This window comes from Equus caballus, chromosome 10 (assembly GCF_041296265.1).
Source record: "Equus caballus isolate H_3958 breed thoroughbred chromosome 10, TB-T2T, whole genome shotgun sequence".
Taxonomy (NCBI): Eukaryota; Metazoa; Chordata; class Mammalia; order Perissodactyla; family Equidae; genus Equus; species Equus caballus.
In genome coordinates, this window is record NC_091693.1 from 65,157,561 (window position 1) to 65,178,328 (window position 20,768).

At 41.3% G+C, this 20,768-nt stretch overlaps 1 protein-coding gene across 11 annotated transcripts in view; it reads right to left on the reverse strand.

The window, feature by feature from the left end:
• The window catches only part of SCML4 (Scm polycomb group protein like 4), a 113,004-nt gene that overhangs the window by 53,346 nt on the left and 38,890 nt on the right, over positions 1–20,768 (reverse strand). For 7 of the 11 annotated variants that reach the window (XR_287907.4, XM_070223632.1, XM_070223633.1 and 4 more), the window contains one exon: positions 9,823–10,037. The exons of the other annotated variants lie outside the window; for them this stretch is intronic. Coding sequence is in view for 6 of the 7 variants with exons in the window: in XM_023650876.2 (XP_023506644.1) it covers positions 9,823–10,037 (215 nt within the window). In the remaining variant the exon portion in view is untranslated. The remainder of the gene's footprint in view (positions 1–9,822; positions 10,038–20,768) is intronic. 11 annotated transcript variants of the gene reach the window in all.

Below are 20,768 nucleotides of genomic sequence, written 5' to 3' on the forward strand. Positions count from 1 at the left end.
TGTTGTTGATTCAGTTAACTTTGGGGGAGCCATAATATTGGCTTTGTCTGTAAGTTTCCAAACATTCCTCTTCTAATACTCAAGCAGTCAACCCTCAGAATGGGACAGGAAAAGTTCTGTGCAGAACATGTGGGAGAGGATATGAAGAGAAGGAGAGCATCTGTATTTCCTCCACTGGGAAAAGGACACTTGGAACTGGCATGATTTCAGTCATCAACTATACATTGCTCGACGTACAGCAGGGAAAGGGCGAGAACACAGGACTGGGATTCTAATCCTGGTTCTGCCACCAACGCACATGGGACTGAGCAGCTCACTCAGTGCCACTGGGTTTCATCTTCCAAAGCCATTAAATCAGGTAGAGTTGTGGTTTCTAAGTTCTCTTCCAACTCATAATCGTGTATATACCTTGCATTAAACTACTTATGAAAACAATAAAGAATTTCAGACAAAACCAGTGTGAGTATCATATTCTGAATGTTGATTAGAAGAAATGTGGCATCTTAAATTTTTTGGAGTGCTGGGAATATGGAAAACTAGGTTATTTGGATCAACTGAAAACAACAACAAACAACAGATAAAATGTAAGATTAGTTAAAGTCCAGAGTAACTGACAACACATGAAGAATAATCAGGTCAAAATACAGGTGAAATCTAGGCCTTGGGAATTGCTATGGAGCTCAGGGCTCACTCAAATGGCCACAACCACAGGGTAAGGGTGAGCCAGCTGTAAACTTGTCCTGCCCTGCCCCCCACCCACATCCGACTATAAGGAAAGTTGCCTTGACAGTGGGGGAGGGAGTGTGCAGAATCCCCAAGAAGATGTTGCCACAAGCCAGATCTCACACAGATTTGCAACTCAAATTCATGGAACTTGGACAATCAAGAAAACGTCAGGCTGTGAATTTAGTTAAAAAATGACCCAATCTGGCAGTGCCCCCAGGTACCTGGAAAAGCAAACACAAAACACCTGCAGAGAAAGGTCTCAAAAAAGTCCCAAAAGCAATTTTTCAAAGTTGATGAATAACACAGCCCCAAATACCCAACACACAAGGAAGCAAGGAACCAGAGCAAGAAGGAGCAATAAAAACACACGACAGTAAAACTCCTTAAATACTTAAGATAATTCAATTATCAGGCTTAGAGTATAAAAACAACTGTGATACTATGTATAAAGGACAAGCTTGAAAATATCTCTGGGGAACAGAAAACTATAAAAACTAGCTATGGCAAATTTGAAAAAGAACCAAATTTAACTTCTATAGATGAAAAATATGATAACTAAAATTAAAAACTAAATGGACAGATTTAACAGCATATTAAATATAGCTAAAGAGAGAATTGGTGAGCTGGAAGATATGTCAGAAGAAATTATCCAAAAAGTAGCATGGCAACAAATAGATGAAAACTATGGAGGAGAGATTAAAAGGCAGGGTGAATGTGAAAAGTTTTAACACTAGGCTTCCAGAAGAAAAGGTTGTAGAGAATGGAACAGAGGCTATATTTGAAAGGATAATGGCTGAGAATGTTCCAGAGCTGATGAAAGATTCTAATCCACAGATTCAGGAAGCCCAACAAATTCTAAGTAGGATGAATAAAAAAGAAATCCCCAGGTAGACACAACAAAGCAAAATTATAGAACAGCAAAGACAAAGAAAAAAGTCTTAAAATTAGTTAAAAAATACTAACTGTTCCAAGGCACACTCAAATAAGCTAGATAGACAGCTGAGTCCTTCACAACAATGGACACGAGAAGACAAATGGAATCATATCTTCAATGTGCTGCAAGGAAATAACTGACAACCTAGACTTCTACACCCAGAAAAAATTTTTTTTCCAGAAATGAAGGTGATATAAAGATACTTCCAGAAAATAAAAAGTAAGAGAATTCATCACTAGAGAACCTATATTAAAAAAACTTCTATGGGGGAAGACGTACTTCGGACAAATGGAAAGTAACCCCAGGTGGAAGATAAGCAAAAAGGAATGAAGAATTTTTAAAAAGTGCTAAATAAGCAGATGAATCTAAATGAAAATGACTCTATAAAACAATAATAATTATGTCTGGATGGGTTAAAAAAGCAAAACAAAATTAAAATGTGTGACAACAATAATATACAAGTAGAGAGAGAAATGGATCTAATGTGTTCTAAGGTCCTTATAGTACCCAGAAAGCAGTACGAGTAGAGAACTTTAGAAACTCTAGTAGGTAAGCATGCTGCAATTTCTGGAAGAATCAGTAATACAATAAAAAGAGTGCTTAACTTTCATTGAGTAGTAAAGAAAAAGATAAATAATGAAAATAATCCAGAAGAAGGCAGGAAAGACAGGTAAAAGAAACCTAGAATGAGTAGGACCAACAGAATACACAAATTAAGAGAGAGTTAAACCCAAACTTATCAGTAATTTCTTTAAACATAAATGGACTAAATGTCTCTTTAAAAGACAAAGATTATTATACTGGGTGCTGTGGATTGAAATGTGTCCCCCAAAAGATGTTGGAGTCCTAACCCATAGCACTTGTGAGTATGACCTTATTTGGAAATAGGGTCTTTGCAGATGATCGAGTTAAGGTGAAGTCATTAGGATGGGCCCTAATTCAATATGATGGTGTCCTTATAAAAAGGGGGAATTTGGACACAGAGACAGACACTACAGAGGATATGACAATATGAAGACACAGGAATAGAATGCCATCTATAAGCCAAGGAATGCCTGAGACCCCCTTCCTCAGGAACCCACCCTCCCTCACAGCCCTTAGAAGGAACCAACCCAGCCAAGACCTTCATCTCGGACTTCTAGCCTCCAGAACTGTGAGACAAGGAATTCATATCGTTTGAGCCGCCCAGTTTTTTGTATTTTGATACAGCAGCCCTAGAAAATTAGTATACCAGATTTTTTTTTTTCTGAATCGTGTCCTCCCTCCCTTCCTTCCCCTCCCCGCCCCTATTTGAGAAGGATAACTTTGTCTATAGCTTTCCTTGGGGGCACGTTCCTCCTTTAGACTCACACTCTTCCTTCATACAAAACTCCCTCAGGGTTCTGAGGAGATGGTGTGGGGAGCACAGTTACGGGAAATTGAATACCTCACCGTGTTTAACCTCAGACTTTAGTCTAAAAACTCGCCTGTTGGAAATGCAAATCAGCTCCAACAACAAGTTTGTAGCCAATGACCTAATTCCATTCCTAGCAGTCAGCTTGTTTCTGGGTCTGTCCATACGCTTTTCTCCCTGCACTTGCAGGAGAGATTAAACAGCCAAGGGATGGAGGGGCCAGTGTCGTTTGGCCTTGAGGCCTGCTTCGGCAACACACCCCTCGATCAAATCTGAGATCCTACTTAAACGATCTTTGCACTAATACTTCCCTAGGAAAACAAAATTACCCCAATGCAGTATACTGCCTGCATCACGATGAAGACAGAAGGGGGTGTTTGAGGTGGGAGGGGAATCATCCAGCTCTCTTGTGACTTTCAGAGGTGCAAATGGGGCGAGGACAGGATGAGAATGCTGGAGTTTTCTTCCACCAACTCTGTGTTGGGTTCAGATTCTCCTCTGGGCCCAGAGAGGCACTGAAACTGGTGAAGTGCAGCTGGAAAGGGATAGGGGGCTGCTTTGCGGGGGGTCAGGAAGAATGGCTTAATTTCCTCCCATTAGAGGGAAGCCAAGAGAGGAGACAATGAAGCCGGTACTCCATGGGTACCAGGAAAGAGAAGGAAGAAAAAGGAAAACTAAAAACACCATCACTGGCTAAAGTGGAATTCAGAGAAACAGATCTAACCCTGAGAATCATTTAATGGAATGCTGTCCACTATGCCTTGTGAGCCCAACAATCTTTAGCAGAGACCACACATTGCAAGGAATGCTTGGTGTGACTGGGTTTCTTACAGAAACTGGCTGGGGGGCCAAGTTCTATACGTCAGCAGCCATGGGCTCAGCCCAGAAGATGAGAGATGGGACATGGGACATGGGACATCCGATTACAGGCATCCTGTGCACAGCAGAACTCAGAGCAGTGGGGAGCTGGAGCCTGCTGATACTGGTCCACAAGGGATGATTAAATTTTCAGGAATATTGCAAGTTGTTTGTTAAACACAGAGATTATTAAAAATTAAAGTATATACACTTACAGAGTATTAATTAAATAAAATATACTAAAAACAAGGTAATAGACACTCAAAGCTCCTCGCTTTCTAGTTATTTAACTATGGCATCTGTATGGAAACACAGACGCCAGAGTGAACAGCCGCACATCTCTTCCCAACTCTGTGTTCAGGGCATCATCACATGGTACCTTGAAATTGGCCGTGTCGAGAATATTTACACTTTGAAAATTAGCAAATGCTACAAGTTGGGGCTGGATTTACTATTTTGTTGACTTATAGACTTAAGACAGTGATGGAAAAAAATGTTAAAAACGCAAATTAAACTTAAAAATGCCTCTTGTCTATAGCCGTTATACCGTGAATTGAACAAAAATTGAAATATTTTTTGTTTTAACAAACTATTGTCCAATTCAGCAGAGAAGTCAATCACATCCTTGACAAATGAGCGAAGTTCCAACATACAATGCACTGTTTACATTTCTCTTACTTCTTAACATAAGCAAAAATATCAACTAACGTTCATGTCGGAGTTACATCAGAATGCTGTTGGGAGACATTTACCAGCATACCACTGCCCGGATCCATGGCTGAGCCTCCACCTTGAGCCGTGCTCCAGCCCTGGGTTAGGGAGTGGGGGCAACAGAGGATCACAGGAGAGACAATCCCTACTCTAGGTGCCACCCACTGTTCAGCCTGAGGGAACGGCCCTGCCCTGTGCCTGTGTAATCATTTTCCCCATGGGGCACAGGTGGCACACCATCAACAAAGGGGGCCTTGAGAATAGGCACAGGAAGGGTTATCAGATACCCATTCTTCCCTCACATACTACTAAGCTTCATTTGATGTTTATAAATATGACTCTAAGGCAATAGAAGATCTGGATAAGCGAAGAACATTGAAGCCAACTCAACAGTTCTAACGAAAACACATTTTAGAAAGAGGCTTTAAACAAGTGTTGAAACAAGCAAATGAAACCCTTTCTACTTAAGTTTGAACATTCTCGTAATTGAGATTTTTGTGAGCTTAACTTCCTTATTACCCAATGCCAAGAACATATACTTTTGGGGGGTAAAAAGGATGACAATAAGAAAGAGCGAACAAAACAAAATGTTGCATTTACCCATGTTTATTAGGGAATTACTTTCTTTATAAAGTGAATTTTCCAGTTAACAGAAGACTGTCCTTTAAGGACTTAGCAGAGACTGCTGGGCGTTCCCAAATATTCCTGCTCCCTTCTTTCTTTATTAATGGAATCCCTGAATTTTAATTGATTGCCTCGTCACTCAACACTACGTTTTCCTACTCCCTTGGAGCTAAGTGTGGCCAAGTGACCAAGTTCTGGGGCCAGTGAGATGCAAGAGTGAGGCATGTGTGCAACTTTGAGGGTTGGATCCTTAAACAGGAAAGACGTGCCCTCCACTACCTCTGTCCCCATTCTGCTGGCTGGACTAGTGGGATAGTGGGAACCAGAGGTTCCATTTTAGAGCATGAGGTAGAGACTTTGTGTTAAGGTGGCAGAGCAACAATATAGAAGGAACATGGGTCCCCAACTCCACGGAGCCCTTGTGTCAGCCCCAGATGGCCTTTCCAGACTTGAACATGTGAGAGAAAATAGTTTATATCTTCTTTAAGCCACTGTGACGTGGGCTTTGTTATAGCAGCTGAATTTGTATCCTGAATGATACAATGACCAACATTTTAGAAAATTTTAACCATTTGTTTTTAATATTTCAGGGATGATATTCTTTCTAGAATATGTTACACTTTTCTTAGCTCATTAAATGGAGCAGAGAGAATATAATTTACTCTTTTTTGAATCAGGAAGTATGATTACTATTCTGAACAATAATGCTAAGAGATTGCTGAGGTGTACAGGGCTGCTGGCCTGACAGTAAGCGGCCTCAGGCTGTGGGGCTTAGTCAATTCATGCCTAATGCCTGCAATTTCCCTGGCTGCCATCACTATCAAACTATCAAGGATCAGATAAGAAAATAAACATAAAGTGCTTAGGCCCAGAGCCTCAAATGTAGAAATGCTGAATAAATGCTGTGCATGACTATTACTGCTATTAGGATTAATTATTAGTATTACGGACAAATGACTATTTTTAAAAACCCAACACTTTATTCTTCCTGCTTAAATCATAAAGACACAGAAGCTGGAAATCCCACTATTTGAAGACATTATAATCAGCTGAGTCTACAGAATGGAAGGCAGCATTTCTCCTTGGTGTAGACCCTTTCTCTTTATTGCTTTAAAAAGATCACAATGGGGGCCGGCCCCATGGCTGAGTGGTTGAGTTCATGCACCCTGCTTTGGGGGCCCAGGGTTTTGCTGGTTTGGATCCTGGATGTGGACCCAGCACTGCTCATCAGGCCATGCTGAGGTGGCATCCCACATAGCAGAACCAGAAGGACCTACAACTAGAATATACAACTATGTACTGGGGGACTTCGGGGAGAAGGAAAAAAACACATTGGCAACAGATGTTAGTGCAGGGCCAATCTTTAAAACAAAAAAAAAAGACTTCGATGGTCTTTTTAGCCATGAAATGTAAGGAAAATCTACCTGTTGACCTCTGAACTAAGGACGTAAACCAATAGCCGATGCTTCAAACTGAGATGTAAGTGTTCTGTTTGATAATGAAGAAGGCTGTTTTCATGGCAGCCAGAGCACAGCTCTTCAGAGAAAATAGGATGTTAAGAGGTTTTGGCTTCCTTTGACTGGGGCGAGAAGGGGGCAGTAAGGCCATAAAAAATCTCACAGGAGTGAGCAGGCCCCAGCTGCAGGCCTGGGCCGAGAGAGAGATGGCCAGGTGGACCCTGGGAAGAGGCATGACCTATGACCTCTGGAGCACTGACATCTGACTGGCACTCTTCTGCCTGTAGTTCACTCTGTTATTCTCAAGCCTCAGAGAAGGGGTTAAACGTCACAGCCTGTGCTTGTCGTGCTTGGGTCTTTAAGGGAGAGGTTTGTGCTCCTACTTGGACCAGAGAGTTTCGACGTATGCAGGGGCACAGGGATGACTGACAGAGCAGCTTGGGACAGCAGCAGTCAGAAGTGACAAATGTCAACCAGCATAGACCTGTGATACAGTCAGCAAGGCCAGGAGACTCAGAATCTCCTGGGGAAGAGCCTGCCAAAAGCTCAAGCACTCACTATTTTATTATGATAATATCGTTAGCACGAATATATCATAATAACATCATTTTCGACATAAAATTATATTGTCATTTATTATTTTATAATATTGATATTACTGTGCATTTTATTGTTCTGTATTATTAATATATCATATAATTATCATAATTACTATTATTATCCTCTCCGTGTCCAGCTGTGCGCACTCTTCTTCCCCAAAATGTCTTCCCCTTCAAATCTAAGGCTATTAAACTGCTATAATCGAGCTTGTGAGAAATGCATCTACAATCAAGGTAAATAAACTCTGAAGGAGGGCTTGGAAGCATTTCTTAGTCATAAAATACAAGACTTTTAAGACTAGACCAAGTAATATCTTATTTCCCTTGCTCAGGATTTTTTAACAACTTCTGGCTCCCCCACTGCGTCCCAGATAGTTAAAAACTGCCAAATTAGTGACCATTTGGTAAATGGAATGAAACCGTACACTTTCCTTGCTGGCTTCTCCACAATTAAAACCCTTTCATTAATGATAAAATGGGGCTTCAGGGTCTAAGAAATTGTCAAAATAAAACTGGAGAGACTTAACAGGTTGCCAACTTTATTTTGCCAAGTAAAGACATTTTTTTAAATTACCAAATCCTGACAACAGACGATATTTAATAAAATAAAATTTGACACCAAAATAGTAGGAAGCAGATATTTCAGAATAAAGGATGATCCTTTAAGTGAAATCATTTCAGCTTTGCGAAGACTTTCAAACAGTTCTTATTTTTCCTGTGTCATCATGAGTGGGTCGGAACGTCATGCAGACTGGCACCTGGTTTGGAGCCATTCTTCTCAGAAGCTAAGCCCCTGACTTGGGGAGCCACCTGGAAGCTGCTGGCCTGAAACAATTCCCACACATTTCCCCAAATATTTGGGAAGTAGACTCAGGAAGGGCTGTGGCCTGTTGTCCCCAGAAAAGAAACCCTTTTGGGCACGAGTATGAGACCTGCCTGCTTTGTGCAGGGCCTGTGTCCTCAGCTGACCACCCCAAGGCTGTCTTCCTGCCCTGAGGTGTCTCCAAGTATTAGGAGCACTGAGAACCACCCTTCTGAGGAGACAGGAAAATTGCAAAGTCGAGTTCATTCCATGGAGTGAATTTCCATTTTTCCTGGCCCCAGAAATGCTGTGTCTGTTGGTAATTTTCATTCTTGGGTCACAGCTCCCAGGGGAGTAGGAGAAAGCCAAATAGGAGAGCGAAGTTTGCAGTGTGTTTCTTCAGACCCTGGATGTGCTCCCTAGCTCTATAAACAGAAGGGCTGCCCTGCTCCAGCCTTCCAGATGCAATTCCCAGACCCTGGCAACTACACAGGTAGCTGAGCAGGAGGACCTGCCCTGTGCCAGCTTCGGAGACACAATTCTGAAGCTGGTGTGCCCATGAGAAAAAGGAGGCTCTCTTTGTCAGAAAAATAACTAGTGACAGAAGACTTTACCTCAGGAGATGGCTGAGTAAAAGCTTCTTTTACCAAACCAATGACCCCCAAATAACTTTGAGTCACTTTCCCCCCCACCTACCATTTTTACTTTCCAGCAGTTGTAAGAATTGTGGAAAACCAAAGGGATAAAGGTTGAATTCATTACCAATTCTTCCGGAAGCTTTGTCTTTCTGCTGACCTGAAATAATTTCCACACATTTTCCTAAATATATGGGAGTTAATTGCCAATTTGCATTTTGGTTTGAGTATTCAGATCTAAAGGTGGAAACATAAGCTCTTTATTTCCAGAAAAACAAATGAAGGAAAATTTCTGTCGCTCATTTTCTAATGACCGAAAGGCTTTTGCGGAATAAGGTCAAGATTCTTTCTTCCCTAGTAGCCTCTTCAAAACCATCTGAGAGGATAAGCTCTCTCCTGGGTTCGGGTTGCTGTATATGATTGCAGTTACATCAGAGAACTTACTCTCCACCCCCCAGCCTCTCCAAATCATTAATTCTTAAACGGGTCATGGGATTTAAATTTTGCCTAATATGCCTCCTTGTAGCCAAACTTGACGTCAGCATCTTTTATAAGCAGGAAACTATGAATTAACACCCTGAATTTTCATGACGAGTCCCCTTGTTGGGGCTGTGTTTGGGAAAACTTTGACAGTAGTCTCCTCACATTATTAATTTAAATGTCTCAGGAACATCATCTGCTTCTACTGAAATAAATGACAAATCAGTTCTGGAAAGTGGCTTCGAGAGCTGCTCTAGTAGGCACAGTTAGGGGAAAGCTCAGTATCTGAAACACTAATTCAGATGCGAGGCTTAATAATGTGTGTTTAGCTATGACCTTAAAATCTGCTTGCCTTACAACTTTCCCCATCTGGTGTAATTTGCTTTCTCCACTTGTAAAAATGCACACGATAGCAACAGCATGCATTGTGTGCCATGTTAGAATAATGAGGCCTCGGCCATCACATGCTCCATTGAGAGAAACTTATTCATCCTGTCTTTACCCAGCTCCCAACTTTTCATCACATTTTGCAGTGGGGTTCTGCCCAAACACCCGTGCCCCAGCCCAATACCACTTTGGAGAAAGGAGATGATGGAGCCGTACCTTGTACCCGGGTTTCCGCCCTCTTTTCTTTGGGATCTTCACTGCTGGTAAAGAACCAGCTGAAGCAGAATAAAGATTATGAACTGCCATCTTCATAGGTGTTGAGTGAAGTGGGGGTCGGCCTCGCTTCCTCCCCGGGATCCTCTGAGACTGCATGTCTGCTGGTGCCAGTCTTACAGAAGGAAGTGACAAATCGCTCACAGGCAGAAGAGGTGCTAAGAATTAGTCCAGACACAAAGCAAAACAAAAACAGAAGTGTTTGTTTGGTTTGCAAGGCAAACATGGATCTGGTTTGGTGACTTTGGCCATACCGACCCCTTGTTGGAGGAGAAGACCAAATGCGAGAGAACCAGGCACCACTACGAGCTTTTACGGTGCTGTTGGGCTCCTGGTACAGTTTCAAGGACAGCTAATTTCCATGGGGCTATGGTGAAAGTGGGGAAGATACTGGCGGGGTGAAGAAGACACTAGATTCCCGGTTGCAAACACAACTGATAGTGTCACCAGCAACAAGACAACTTTATCTATCTGTGTCCCAGTTAATTCAACTTTGAACTAATATAATAATAGTATTTAACACAACCATTCTCTCATATTTACTCCTATCCCTTTGGTTGGGTTATAAATTATGACCTTTTTTCCATTGAAAGAAATTTAACAGTACAAATCAACTGTATTAAGGTGGATTATGTCCCTCCATCAAAATGGGGACAGAGATTTGCATACAGAGATGTTCATTTATCTTGATTCAGAATTGCAAAAATAAAATGGATACAATCCAAATACCAAGCAATAGAGGAATAGTTAATATATCTACAGAATAAAACAATCAACTAATTAAAAGCCTTTAACAATACTCTTTTAATAACATGAGGATGAGTGAAAAAGCATCACATAAATTGCACGTAAAAGTTATCTCAACTATGCAAAAACTTTATCCGGTGAAAAAGTGGAAGGAAACGTGCTAAAATGCCACCAATGGCATAGATGGTGAGACTCTGGGTAAGTGTTTACCATGAACAAATTCTTTCCCCCAAGCAGATACTATACTATCCCCCACATACTATAATATTATTAGCATTAAAAATTCTAATAATAAGGTTCTCAGGTAGAGTTGCCTAAATCTTGCAGCAAGAGGTGGGTGATCAGCCCCAACCCAGAGAACGTAGCAGTAGCATGAGTTCAGGGGTTGGATTTCCTGGAATGTTCATGAATGTGACAAATGGGACAGAACTTTAGACTTTAGTTCAGGGGTGATGTTAGGTGATACAACTCTGAGGATTAGTGGTACCTAACAGTGGAAATGAGAGGTTCTTGCTCAAAAGGCTGCAGAAAGAGTTGGGAAAGACGAAGAGGCAGTCCCTGCACCCTGGTCTGGGATGCACAGCAGGGACCAGATTGGTTTGCTCAGTAAAGAAAATATCAAATAGTGGAAATTCTTAAAATAATGACAGGGGAAATTTTGGGCATCCTCTATAGATGTAAGTTCACTTCATTAATTCTCCGAATATTAACAGTACTCTATCAATAGTCTTGATTGTTCTTGGAAATAGCATACCTAGTAAATAGAGTTTTAAAGCATAAATTTATTTATTGACTGCATTGTTAAATATTTCAGGTAGATTGACAAGCTGTTAGGTATCAATTTTCCCTGTTTTTGCCACTTTAAGAAAAATATTATATCTCACTGATTCTAAGATGTGTATTTTTTCACACATTAACGTCTCTGAAATCAGGATGTACTCTACAGCATTGTAAGGATGTCAGAATTCCATAGGGAGCATTTTTCTTTTCTTAGTGATACATGAGATAATGATGTGTGATATAATCAAAGGCATCTTAGAGTCAAGGAATTATGGTCAACAAAGATAAACCCATCAACATGTAAAGGAAGACTCACTCTATTTCTAGACTTAGTGTCTGTACTCCACAGTGCCATCAAATACCCAAAATAGTCATTTTCCAAACAGACGCTTCCAAAAACATTGGAAAACCACCAAAATTTATTCAACAACATTTCTGCTATGTGAAACTTGGTCTGAGTCCCATTTTGAACTATCATGGTCAAGTTTCTGCTTCTTCATTATTAGTTTATCTTTACAGACTTTGGAAACAGGAATTTTTCCTAATATAGGACATGTTTCTCTACCTTTCTACTTAGCCTCTAGTGAGGAAGGGGGTCAGCAATATATCCACTAACATCAAGATCAAAAGTCAACAAGAGCAGGGGTGGGGGGGGGCAGTTGGGGGGCTAGCCTGGTTGCACAGCGGTTAAGTTCATGCACTCCACTTCAGTGGTCTGGGGTTGGCCAGTTCGGATCCCGGGCACCGACCTATGCACCGTTCATCAAGGCATGCTGTGGCAGGCATCCCACATATAAAACAGAGGAAGATGGGCATAGATGTTAGCTCGGAGCCAATCTTCCTCAACAAAAACAGGAGGATTGGCAGCAGATGTCAGCTCAGGGCTAACCTTGTAAAAGAAAAAAAAAGTCAAGAAGAAGGGGCCGCTCGGTGGCTTAGTGGTTAAGTTCACACGCTCTGCTTCTGCGGCCTGGGTTCGCAGCCCAGATCCCGGGTGTGGTGCTACACACCACTCATCAAGCTATGCTGTGGTGGTATCCCACATACAAAAGATAGAGGAAGATTGAGACAGATGTTATCTCAGCAACAATCTTCCTCACAATCTTCCTCAAGCAAAAAGAGGAAGATTGGCAACAGGAGTTAGCTCAGGGCCAATCTTCCTCAACAACAACAACAACAAAAGTCAACAAGAGAAAACTCATGATCAGAGAAGACATTGCATCTCTTGGAATGGAAATGGGAGTCCTCTTGGAGGGTCAATTGGCTGCATTCCTTCACTGGTGAGTTGGGATACTCTGCTAACTGAGATACTCCCTCATGAAACTCTTCTTGTTGACTAGGTTTTGACCAATAAAGGGAGAGTAACAAATTAATTAGCACATTATCTGAAGGATTTGTATCCCTCAAAATTACGCTTAACTATCCCCAAATTTCTCAATATGCCAGAAAAAAATTCCTAGGAAAAGAAGTCATCTTTTAAACTGGATTCTTCTGTTCTAATTCCCTCTCCCTACTGGTAGGAAACGCCAAGACTTGTGCTACTTTCCACTGCCTTCTGTAGAAGCACGTCCATCTTAGGAGTGTGAAGGACCTTCCCACATAACTAAATCTGATCAATGAATCTCACGCTAATGGAGCAACAATGAAGTGTTTTTGTACCAGAGCAGTCGGAGAGGTACTTGGAGATAGGAAGTTTCCTCGATTCATCACACCTGAATGATTACATATTTAACCCATTAATCAGGTAGGTGCTGTTCCCCAATTCCTTTGCCACAAATAATTACAATTTGAACACACAAGTAAATACAATTTTAAGTAATGAGACAGAGCACTTTTCAAAATTGAAGAGATTATTTTAACCACAAGGGAGTCTCAAAATCTCTTTTGGGATAATTTTAAAGAGTTGAGGAAAAGTACGTACAAAATGGTTCTTTCAATAACAGATCCAGACACTTTGGAAAAGATAGTCACAAAAGACCAGAGTCCCCAAAATCTCCCTTTCCAAAACTAAGACATGAAAAAAAGAAAGTGAAAATAGCAAAGATCAATACTGAAAACAAGGAAGGGTCTCCATCTCGGAATGCAGTGGAAACAAGAGAGACAGAATGTTTTTAGGGAGAACATAACTATAGAAGATAGACAGGGACAATTTATCAAATAATTAAAGAAAAAGTCAAAGTTGATAGACAAGGAAAATACTCAAAGATATACTAAGAGGCCATCAACAAGAATGAAGAGGCTCTCTGTGTCTTAAAAAAATTTCATTAAGAATGAACAACAACAAATCCTAATGAAAATAATACACACAAAGGCAAAGGGAAAAAAATTTATAAGCATTTGGGCAGAACAAATAGATCATTTACAGTAGGAAAAATAAGCAAGCTAGTTCTCTTCAGCACCATTAGCCAGAAGATAACGGAATTACCGTGGTGGCCTTTTTTTCAGGTATTTATAGTTGCCACACTTCCTCCCACCACGGGGCCTTTGCATAAACCCCCTCTGTTTATTCCTCTCATTCTTCATCAGTTAGCTCAAGAAGCTTGCCCTGAGCTCTCGTTAGGATTTCCCAAGCTTAGAGTTCCTCAGCTGTGACTACTGCATGTGCAGCCTCCACTATAAAACCTGGACAAAGGAAGCAGATGGGAACACGAAGTCTACACCACCTGCTGTGCCTCTGCCCTAGGATCATCCCTTTTCTGCCAGCATCCATGACAGGGTGACAGGCTAACTTGTTTGCTTGCAGAGGATAAAATCTCAGACCCTTCTCTGTTCTTCATACAGATTTAGTAAGAAATGGAATGACTTGTATGAAGAAAATAGCAGTTTTCAAAATTCTACTTATGCCCTAAAATAAAACTCAAATAAATAAAAAGACTATTCTGTTATTGGATACATGGATGTTTTTAAAATATAATTTTCATCTAAATTATTTTATAAATTAAATGCAATCACATTAAAAATCCAAACTGACTTTAAGAAAAGAAAGGACAAGACAAAGGCCAGCAGAGGAGATGTGTCCACCTGGTTCATAAAATGTATCATAAACCTATAATAGTGGCAGCAGTATGGTACAGGAATAAGAAATCACATCAACGGAAAAGTTAGTCCAGAAATTAACATATAATAAGCTTTCATTTGTTTGAAATTTAAGATTATTTAGTATTAATGAGGAAAGCTCAACAAATGATTTGTGGACAACTGGCACTTAGAAATGAAAAAAATTTTAGGTATATTTCAGTAAAATAAATTCTAGAGTAGTCTAGAAAATTCTAAAATATAAAAAATAAAAGAAATATTAAGAATTACTGAAGACAAAATAGGTCAACTTTTTTTGAGTGTGTGTGAGGAAGATTAGCCCTGAGCTGACACATGTGCCAATCTTTCTCCGTTTTGTGTGGGATGCCGCCACAGTGTGGCCTGACAAGCAGTGCCGGGTCTGAACCTGGGATCTGAACCTGTGAACCCTGGGCCACCGAAGTGGAGCACAGGAACTTAACCACTATGCCACAAGAATGGCCCCTGGGTCAACATTTTTATATTCTTGGGATGTATGATAGAAAACTCAGGAAGCACAAACGGAAAAACTGATAGACATGACTACCTAAAGCTCAAGTTTTCGTATAGCAAAAGTAAAATCACGAAAAAAGTTGAAAATAAATGAAAATCTATGGGAACTATTTACTACATATTGGACCAACAAAAGGTTAATACAAAGAATTCCTTCAAATTATTGAAATAAAAATGAAGACTAGAAAAATGGGCAAAGGATATAGACAGTTCACAAAAAAAATTAAAAAGAGAGGAAGGAAGGAAAGAAAGAAGGGAGAAAGAGAAATAGTCAAATATCACAAGAAAAGATTCTAAACTTCTCTGGTAACCCCCCCAAAAATAGATTGAGATATCATTTTTTGCTTATTAGATCGATAAATGTGCATAACCCTGACATTGCATGTTGCTGAGGGCTAGAGGAATGGGCACTCCCATTTGCTCTTGCTAGGGGTGCAAATTGGCTAACCTTTCTGGAAGAAAATTTGAAAATCACTTAAAAACTTTACACATGCACACTTCGTAAACCACTATGTCACTGCTAAGGATAAATCCTAGGAAGATAATCTGGGAAGAACAGAAAGATATATGGCCAGGGGTATTATTTGCACGTTGTTTATAATAGTGAAATACTGAAAGTAATCAAAATGTCCCTCCAAACAGCCTTAGTTTACTAAATTATTTCACATTCATAAAGTGGAATACTTTGTAATTTTAAGTATGTGTGTGTATACACATACATATATACATGCGTACACAAAGATTGCAAAATAGTATATATAGTATGATTCTGTTCACATATTTTTTACATATATACATAAAGATAAATCTGAGTGTATTTAGGCATAGAAAGAAGTCTGGGGAAAATAATTATCAGATTATTTGAAGGTGGTTTCCTCTGGGCAGAAAGATATTGAGAGATGTTTTTGCTTTCTTCTTTGTACCATTTCACATTGTTTGAATTTTTAAACTATAGGTACAAAGAGAGTACAAAGAGAAAAACAAATGATGAGTGAATAACTCTCATTCTCTGGAAGTTTCTATTGGAAATTTGTGCTTCTTTAGATGGCCTTTTGTTTTCTTGTTATCTAATGGTTTTGGCTCCTGAACTACAGAACCTCACTGGCCACTGCTTTAACATCCCAAACAAACTGTAACAGAAAAGCAAAAAGGATTTTAACACACACACACACACACACAAAGGTTGTTTCTGAGTTAAGAAGAATGTCCATAAACACAGTGGATAGGGGTGCTTCGCTGAACCCTGGAGAGAACCAGCTCACCCCCCTCACCCTTGGTAGCACCTCCCTCCAAGCACTTACACCAGGGGACCAGGTGGCAGCTGAGTTACGGTCCTTACCCTCAAAATTTTCCCCCATCTCCAAAGACTTTCAAAGACCTCAAATGCTGTCTAAAGACATCCTAGCCATAGATATATAATTTGATACAACCAAATATATAAATCATTCGAGAACTGTCAAAATCCTGAGGTGTACATGATACCTCTGAATTTTCCTGCTATCAATTGCCAGCTTCGGGGAATGCAGACTGCCTCAGTTCAGGGCAGACTGGAAACCATCTTGGAGCCAAGAGCTTTAGTAGACATTAAAAGATTCTCTCCCTAGAACAGCCTAACCGTAAAGTCTCTAAATCTCCAAGTTACAACCTTTAAGTGGTTGTCAAATCCTGGCTTGACATATTAAGTCAAGTGATTTGCTGCTGGTTTCCTCAGTCTCCCTCTTCTTATCAAAACAAGGCTTGGCTAGAAATATTACAACTGAAACCAAGAGAATCTAAGATCTGGTCTATGAATTTGGGGGTGACATTTTACCTGTTAGCCTCACAAACCTAATGCACATAAACCAAGGTCCTGGCTAATGGTGCTTCATCAAGATAAAGAGCAAAGGGATTGCCAAATCCAAAAGCATACACCAATTCCATGGGGCCACCAAATCACCTAACGCAATCCTGAGGCATGTATTCATGTATCCACTCCTTCCTTCATTCATTCATTTATCAGTTTCTCCAAGAAATATCTGTGGAATATGCAGTGAGTGTCAAATACTGCGTTTAGCCTCTTGGATTACAGATGAGAATAAGATATTTTCTGACTATGAAGAAGCAGACAAGTAAAGAGGCAATAATATGTGATAGTATAACAAGTTTCATATGAAATGCTATGAAAACATGAAGAAGGAAAGAAATCAGCTGTTTCAACAGGGTTGGGAGGTGTGGAGACAGGAAAAGCAAAAGAAGATGACATCAGAGGTAGGATTTTCCCAGGCAGGGCAGAGCTAAACGCACAGAGCTGGCTCCAGAGCAGTTACATGCAGGGGCATTTGGTGATGCGCGGCAAAGGGGTGGGTCAGGGACTGGAAACACGATCAATGGCTTTTCGCTGTTTCTAAAAACATTGAGACCAGGTAGTTACAAGGATCTCTAGATTCCTAATGGACTCTAAATTATTTCCTTCTATTAACTGCATGGAGTGGGTTGTTGACTTTGGTGTTATGCTCTTTCTCACTGTCATTTCAAAAGTACAACTGGAATCCTATTTTCTCTCATTTTGGGGCACCATGTTGAATTCACTGTAAGCCAGTGGCTCTAGTGTCTTTCTTTTGCCAGCTGCCTCATACGCACCCAAATACCTACAGCTCCACAGGCTGCTTAGGTCTGTATGTGGGGTGGTTTCCAGTGATAAGGACGCATCTCAGCATTTATCTAAAATTGAGCCATTCTCCAATGTGGCCCAACCCCTCTTGCTCCAGAGACCTTTCCTTCTCCACACACTGATCTCCCACTTCTCTTAACTCCTTCACCACCCATTGCCTCCACCACCAGTCTCGGCACTGATTAAATGATGGTTTACGTAGTTTTCTCATTGTTTCATGCACACAAATGATTTCTGTACATTCCTGGAGACCAGGGGCGGTATTTCATTTGTCACTCTGCTCTTCACAGCACCTGGTGCAATATTGCATGCTGAAAGTGCACCTGGCACCTGTGGCAACACCATTCACCATTGAGTCCACCATCTCACCTAGACCAATGGCCCACAGCCAGCATCAGAGGTCTGCCTTCATATTTTTTAATTTTGGATAGAAATATATCAATATAATAGAAGACTTTGATGGTCAATGAAACTTTTAGACCGTAAGAAGAAGCGGGACAGCAATATAATTGGTTAAATAGAGAAAGTGCATTCCCTTAATATGCATTTTTCCCCAATTCTGATGCTAAAATTGGGCCAATAGAAGCCAAAGGCAGCACTCATGTGTCCTCACTCCTGGCACTCGCATTTGCTCTCTGACACTGTTCTCCACTCTCAATAAAACCAGGACTCCTTAGAGATAGCTGATTCCCAAACTTGGGGGCAGAGAAATGTCAGGAATGTCTTATTATAACCAGAACAAGGATGATTTTAAGAATATCCAGAGTGGTACTAAAAGGACAAAGAAGCAAGTTGCAACAGTTTATGAATCAATAATAATAATAACAACAATAACAATGATAATATAGTGAACTGAAATAGTTATGAAAAGCTATGAGCTCCTTATGATACTCAGGAGACCAAACTAAGGTGCACCAAATTCTAGTTGTAATCATTTTAATACAACAGAAGGTGGGTAGAATAAAATGTAATTTATTTTTGTTGATTTTGGTAAGTCTGGGAGAGCTTATCTATTGGTATTTTGTTCCATTAATTCTGTACTGATAGGCCCTGTCTCTAAATAGACGAGAGTGAGCTCAAAGAAATTATAAATAAGCCAGTTTGTCCTGGAAATATAGGAATTGACTAAGGAACAAAAAGGACTGGTTAGCTCCAGTTGTCCCACAAAATGACCAGGTAGAAAGCAGGTTCGAGAGAATGTTCAAAGGTGATGAGCCTGCCAAATGTCCTCAGGGGAGTTGTAATGTGCAGACTTCTTCCCTCAACCCCCGGACATGGAACTTCTAGACGTGCCTAGTAAGTACACAGAGACCTCGAGACATAGGCTCCTCCGTCTCCACAGGTAGAACTCTGAACTCTGTTGTTGTGTAGGCTGTGGGGGGCTTCCTGCCCCCTTATAACGGGCCATCTGCAGTGAGGACAGACTCTAAAAGCCCGTCAAATCCATTCCACCCTTGGGTGAACTTATAAAAGCCCTTCCCCCTCAACATGGGAGCCTTCCCTTCACCCAGTAAGGGTGCAGAAGCCAGGATGATAAGGAGCCAAGATTTATGTATTTAAGGGGAAGGAGGAGAGGTATATAAAGCAACAGCGGGGAATACGCACAATGAAGTGGGGGAAACACCATTCCAGCCTGCAGGATTGGGACAAACTTTAGAACATTTGAAAGCATGAGAGACAGGCACACCACAGAGGTGTGAATAATTCACTAGCTGGGCAGCTTCTCAGCTGTACCCTAAATCTGTCTATTTTCTGGGACCCACCAGTCCCCTCGGCTGGCACAGGAAGAAGAGAGAAGCTACCTATAGCTCCAGCACTGTCATCTGGGCCCCTGGCCCAGAGCTGTTCCTCAGAAGGTGAAGCGCAGAGAGTAGAGGAAAGCAGGTGCCAGGCCCAGGAGGGACTGGCTGCCACCTCCTTCTTTCAGGTGTCCATCCGTTTTTTTAAAAGTCAAGTCACCCACACTGACAGACCTTACCCTTCAGGTGACGTCCTTACAGAAGGCAGCCCTCTGGAGGTTCTGTGGGCTGGCCCTGGGCCTGTCTCCCTCAGCTCCATCCCTCACCCTGCCCCTGGGATTCTCGGTATGAACGGGGGCTGACCCCCAAAGCTGTTTTCCAAGGTTGCTGTGACAGCTGGCTGCTGGCTGGGTTTGCCCAATGGGAGGTGCTGGTCTGACTTTGGAGGATGGGAGTTGGTGTGGGTGAAGCCAGGGACCTATCACACTCTCTTTTGGCTTTGCTGGGTCTCTGCGAGAAACTGCTTCTCCTCTGTGGCTCCAGCCCCCACTGGACAGGTCCACATGGGTGACCTGGCCCTGGCTTCTGTTACACCACCTCCTCCTGCTGTCCCTCTAACCTAGGAGTGATTGCGACTGCAGAGACTGTGGCTAATTGTCCAGTCCTCTGTTTGGTCTCTCTCATCACTGTGTGACCATTTCCCTGAATTAAATACCCAGTGCCTTAAACACTACAGAGCTTTCCTAGTTAGACCCTGACAGACAGACATGGAAAGGGACAGCATCTGTCTGCTCTTTAGGCAAGTCACCTAATGACCAGGTAGAATGGGAGCCTTGTAGGAAATCCTCTTTTAGGAATTTCCAGTCATTCCTGCTATCTCAAAGGACGGAGTCTGTCTGTCTGTGGCCACACCTCAAGATGTACCTACGTGCAAACTCATGGGTTGTGAGAAGGAACCTGGCGGCGGGAGGAGCTAGGATGCCTTCTGCCATGATGCAGTCAGCAGAATCACGGCTGAGAAAAACGAGACTGAATGATCTTCAAGGTGAATGTTGACGTTTACATAGTAGCAAATATAGTGTGCCATTATATGGTGGGTGAGGAAGATACACATACAAATATACACACGTATGCATGCATATATGCTTGTATAGGCACAAAACATCTCTGGAAGTGTTTAAAAATGGTAGCAATCATCTGTCAGAGGTGGAGGGCCTGGGTTTCTAGGGCCTGGAGAGGGAAAGGGGTTGTTCTCTGTACACTGTTTTCTACCTTTTGAATTTTGCGTGTATTAAAAAAATAAAAACAAACAAATAAATAAACTCGATTTACAATCTCTTGCTCTAGAGAAGAATGAGTGAGTGCCTCTGCCATTTGCAGCAACTGATCAGCCAAGGCCAGCTGCA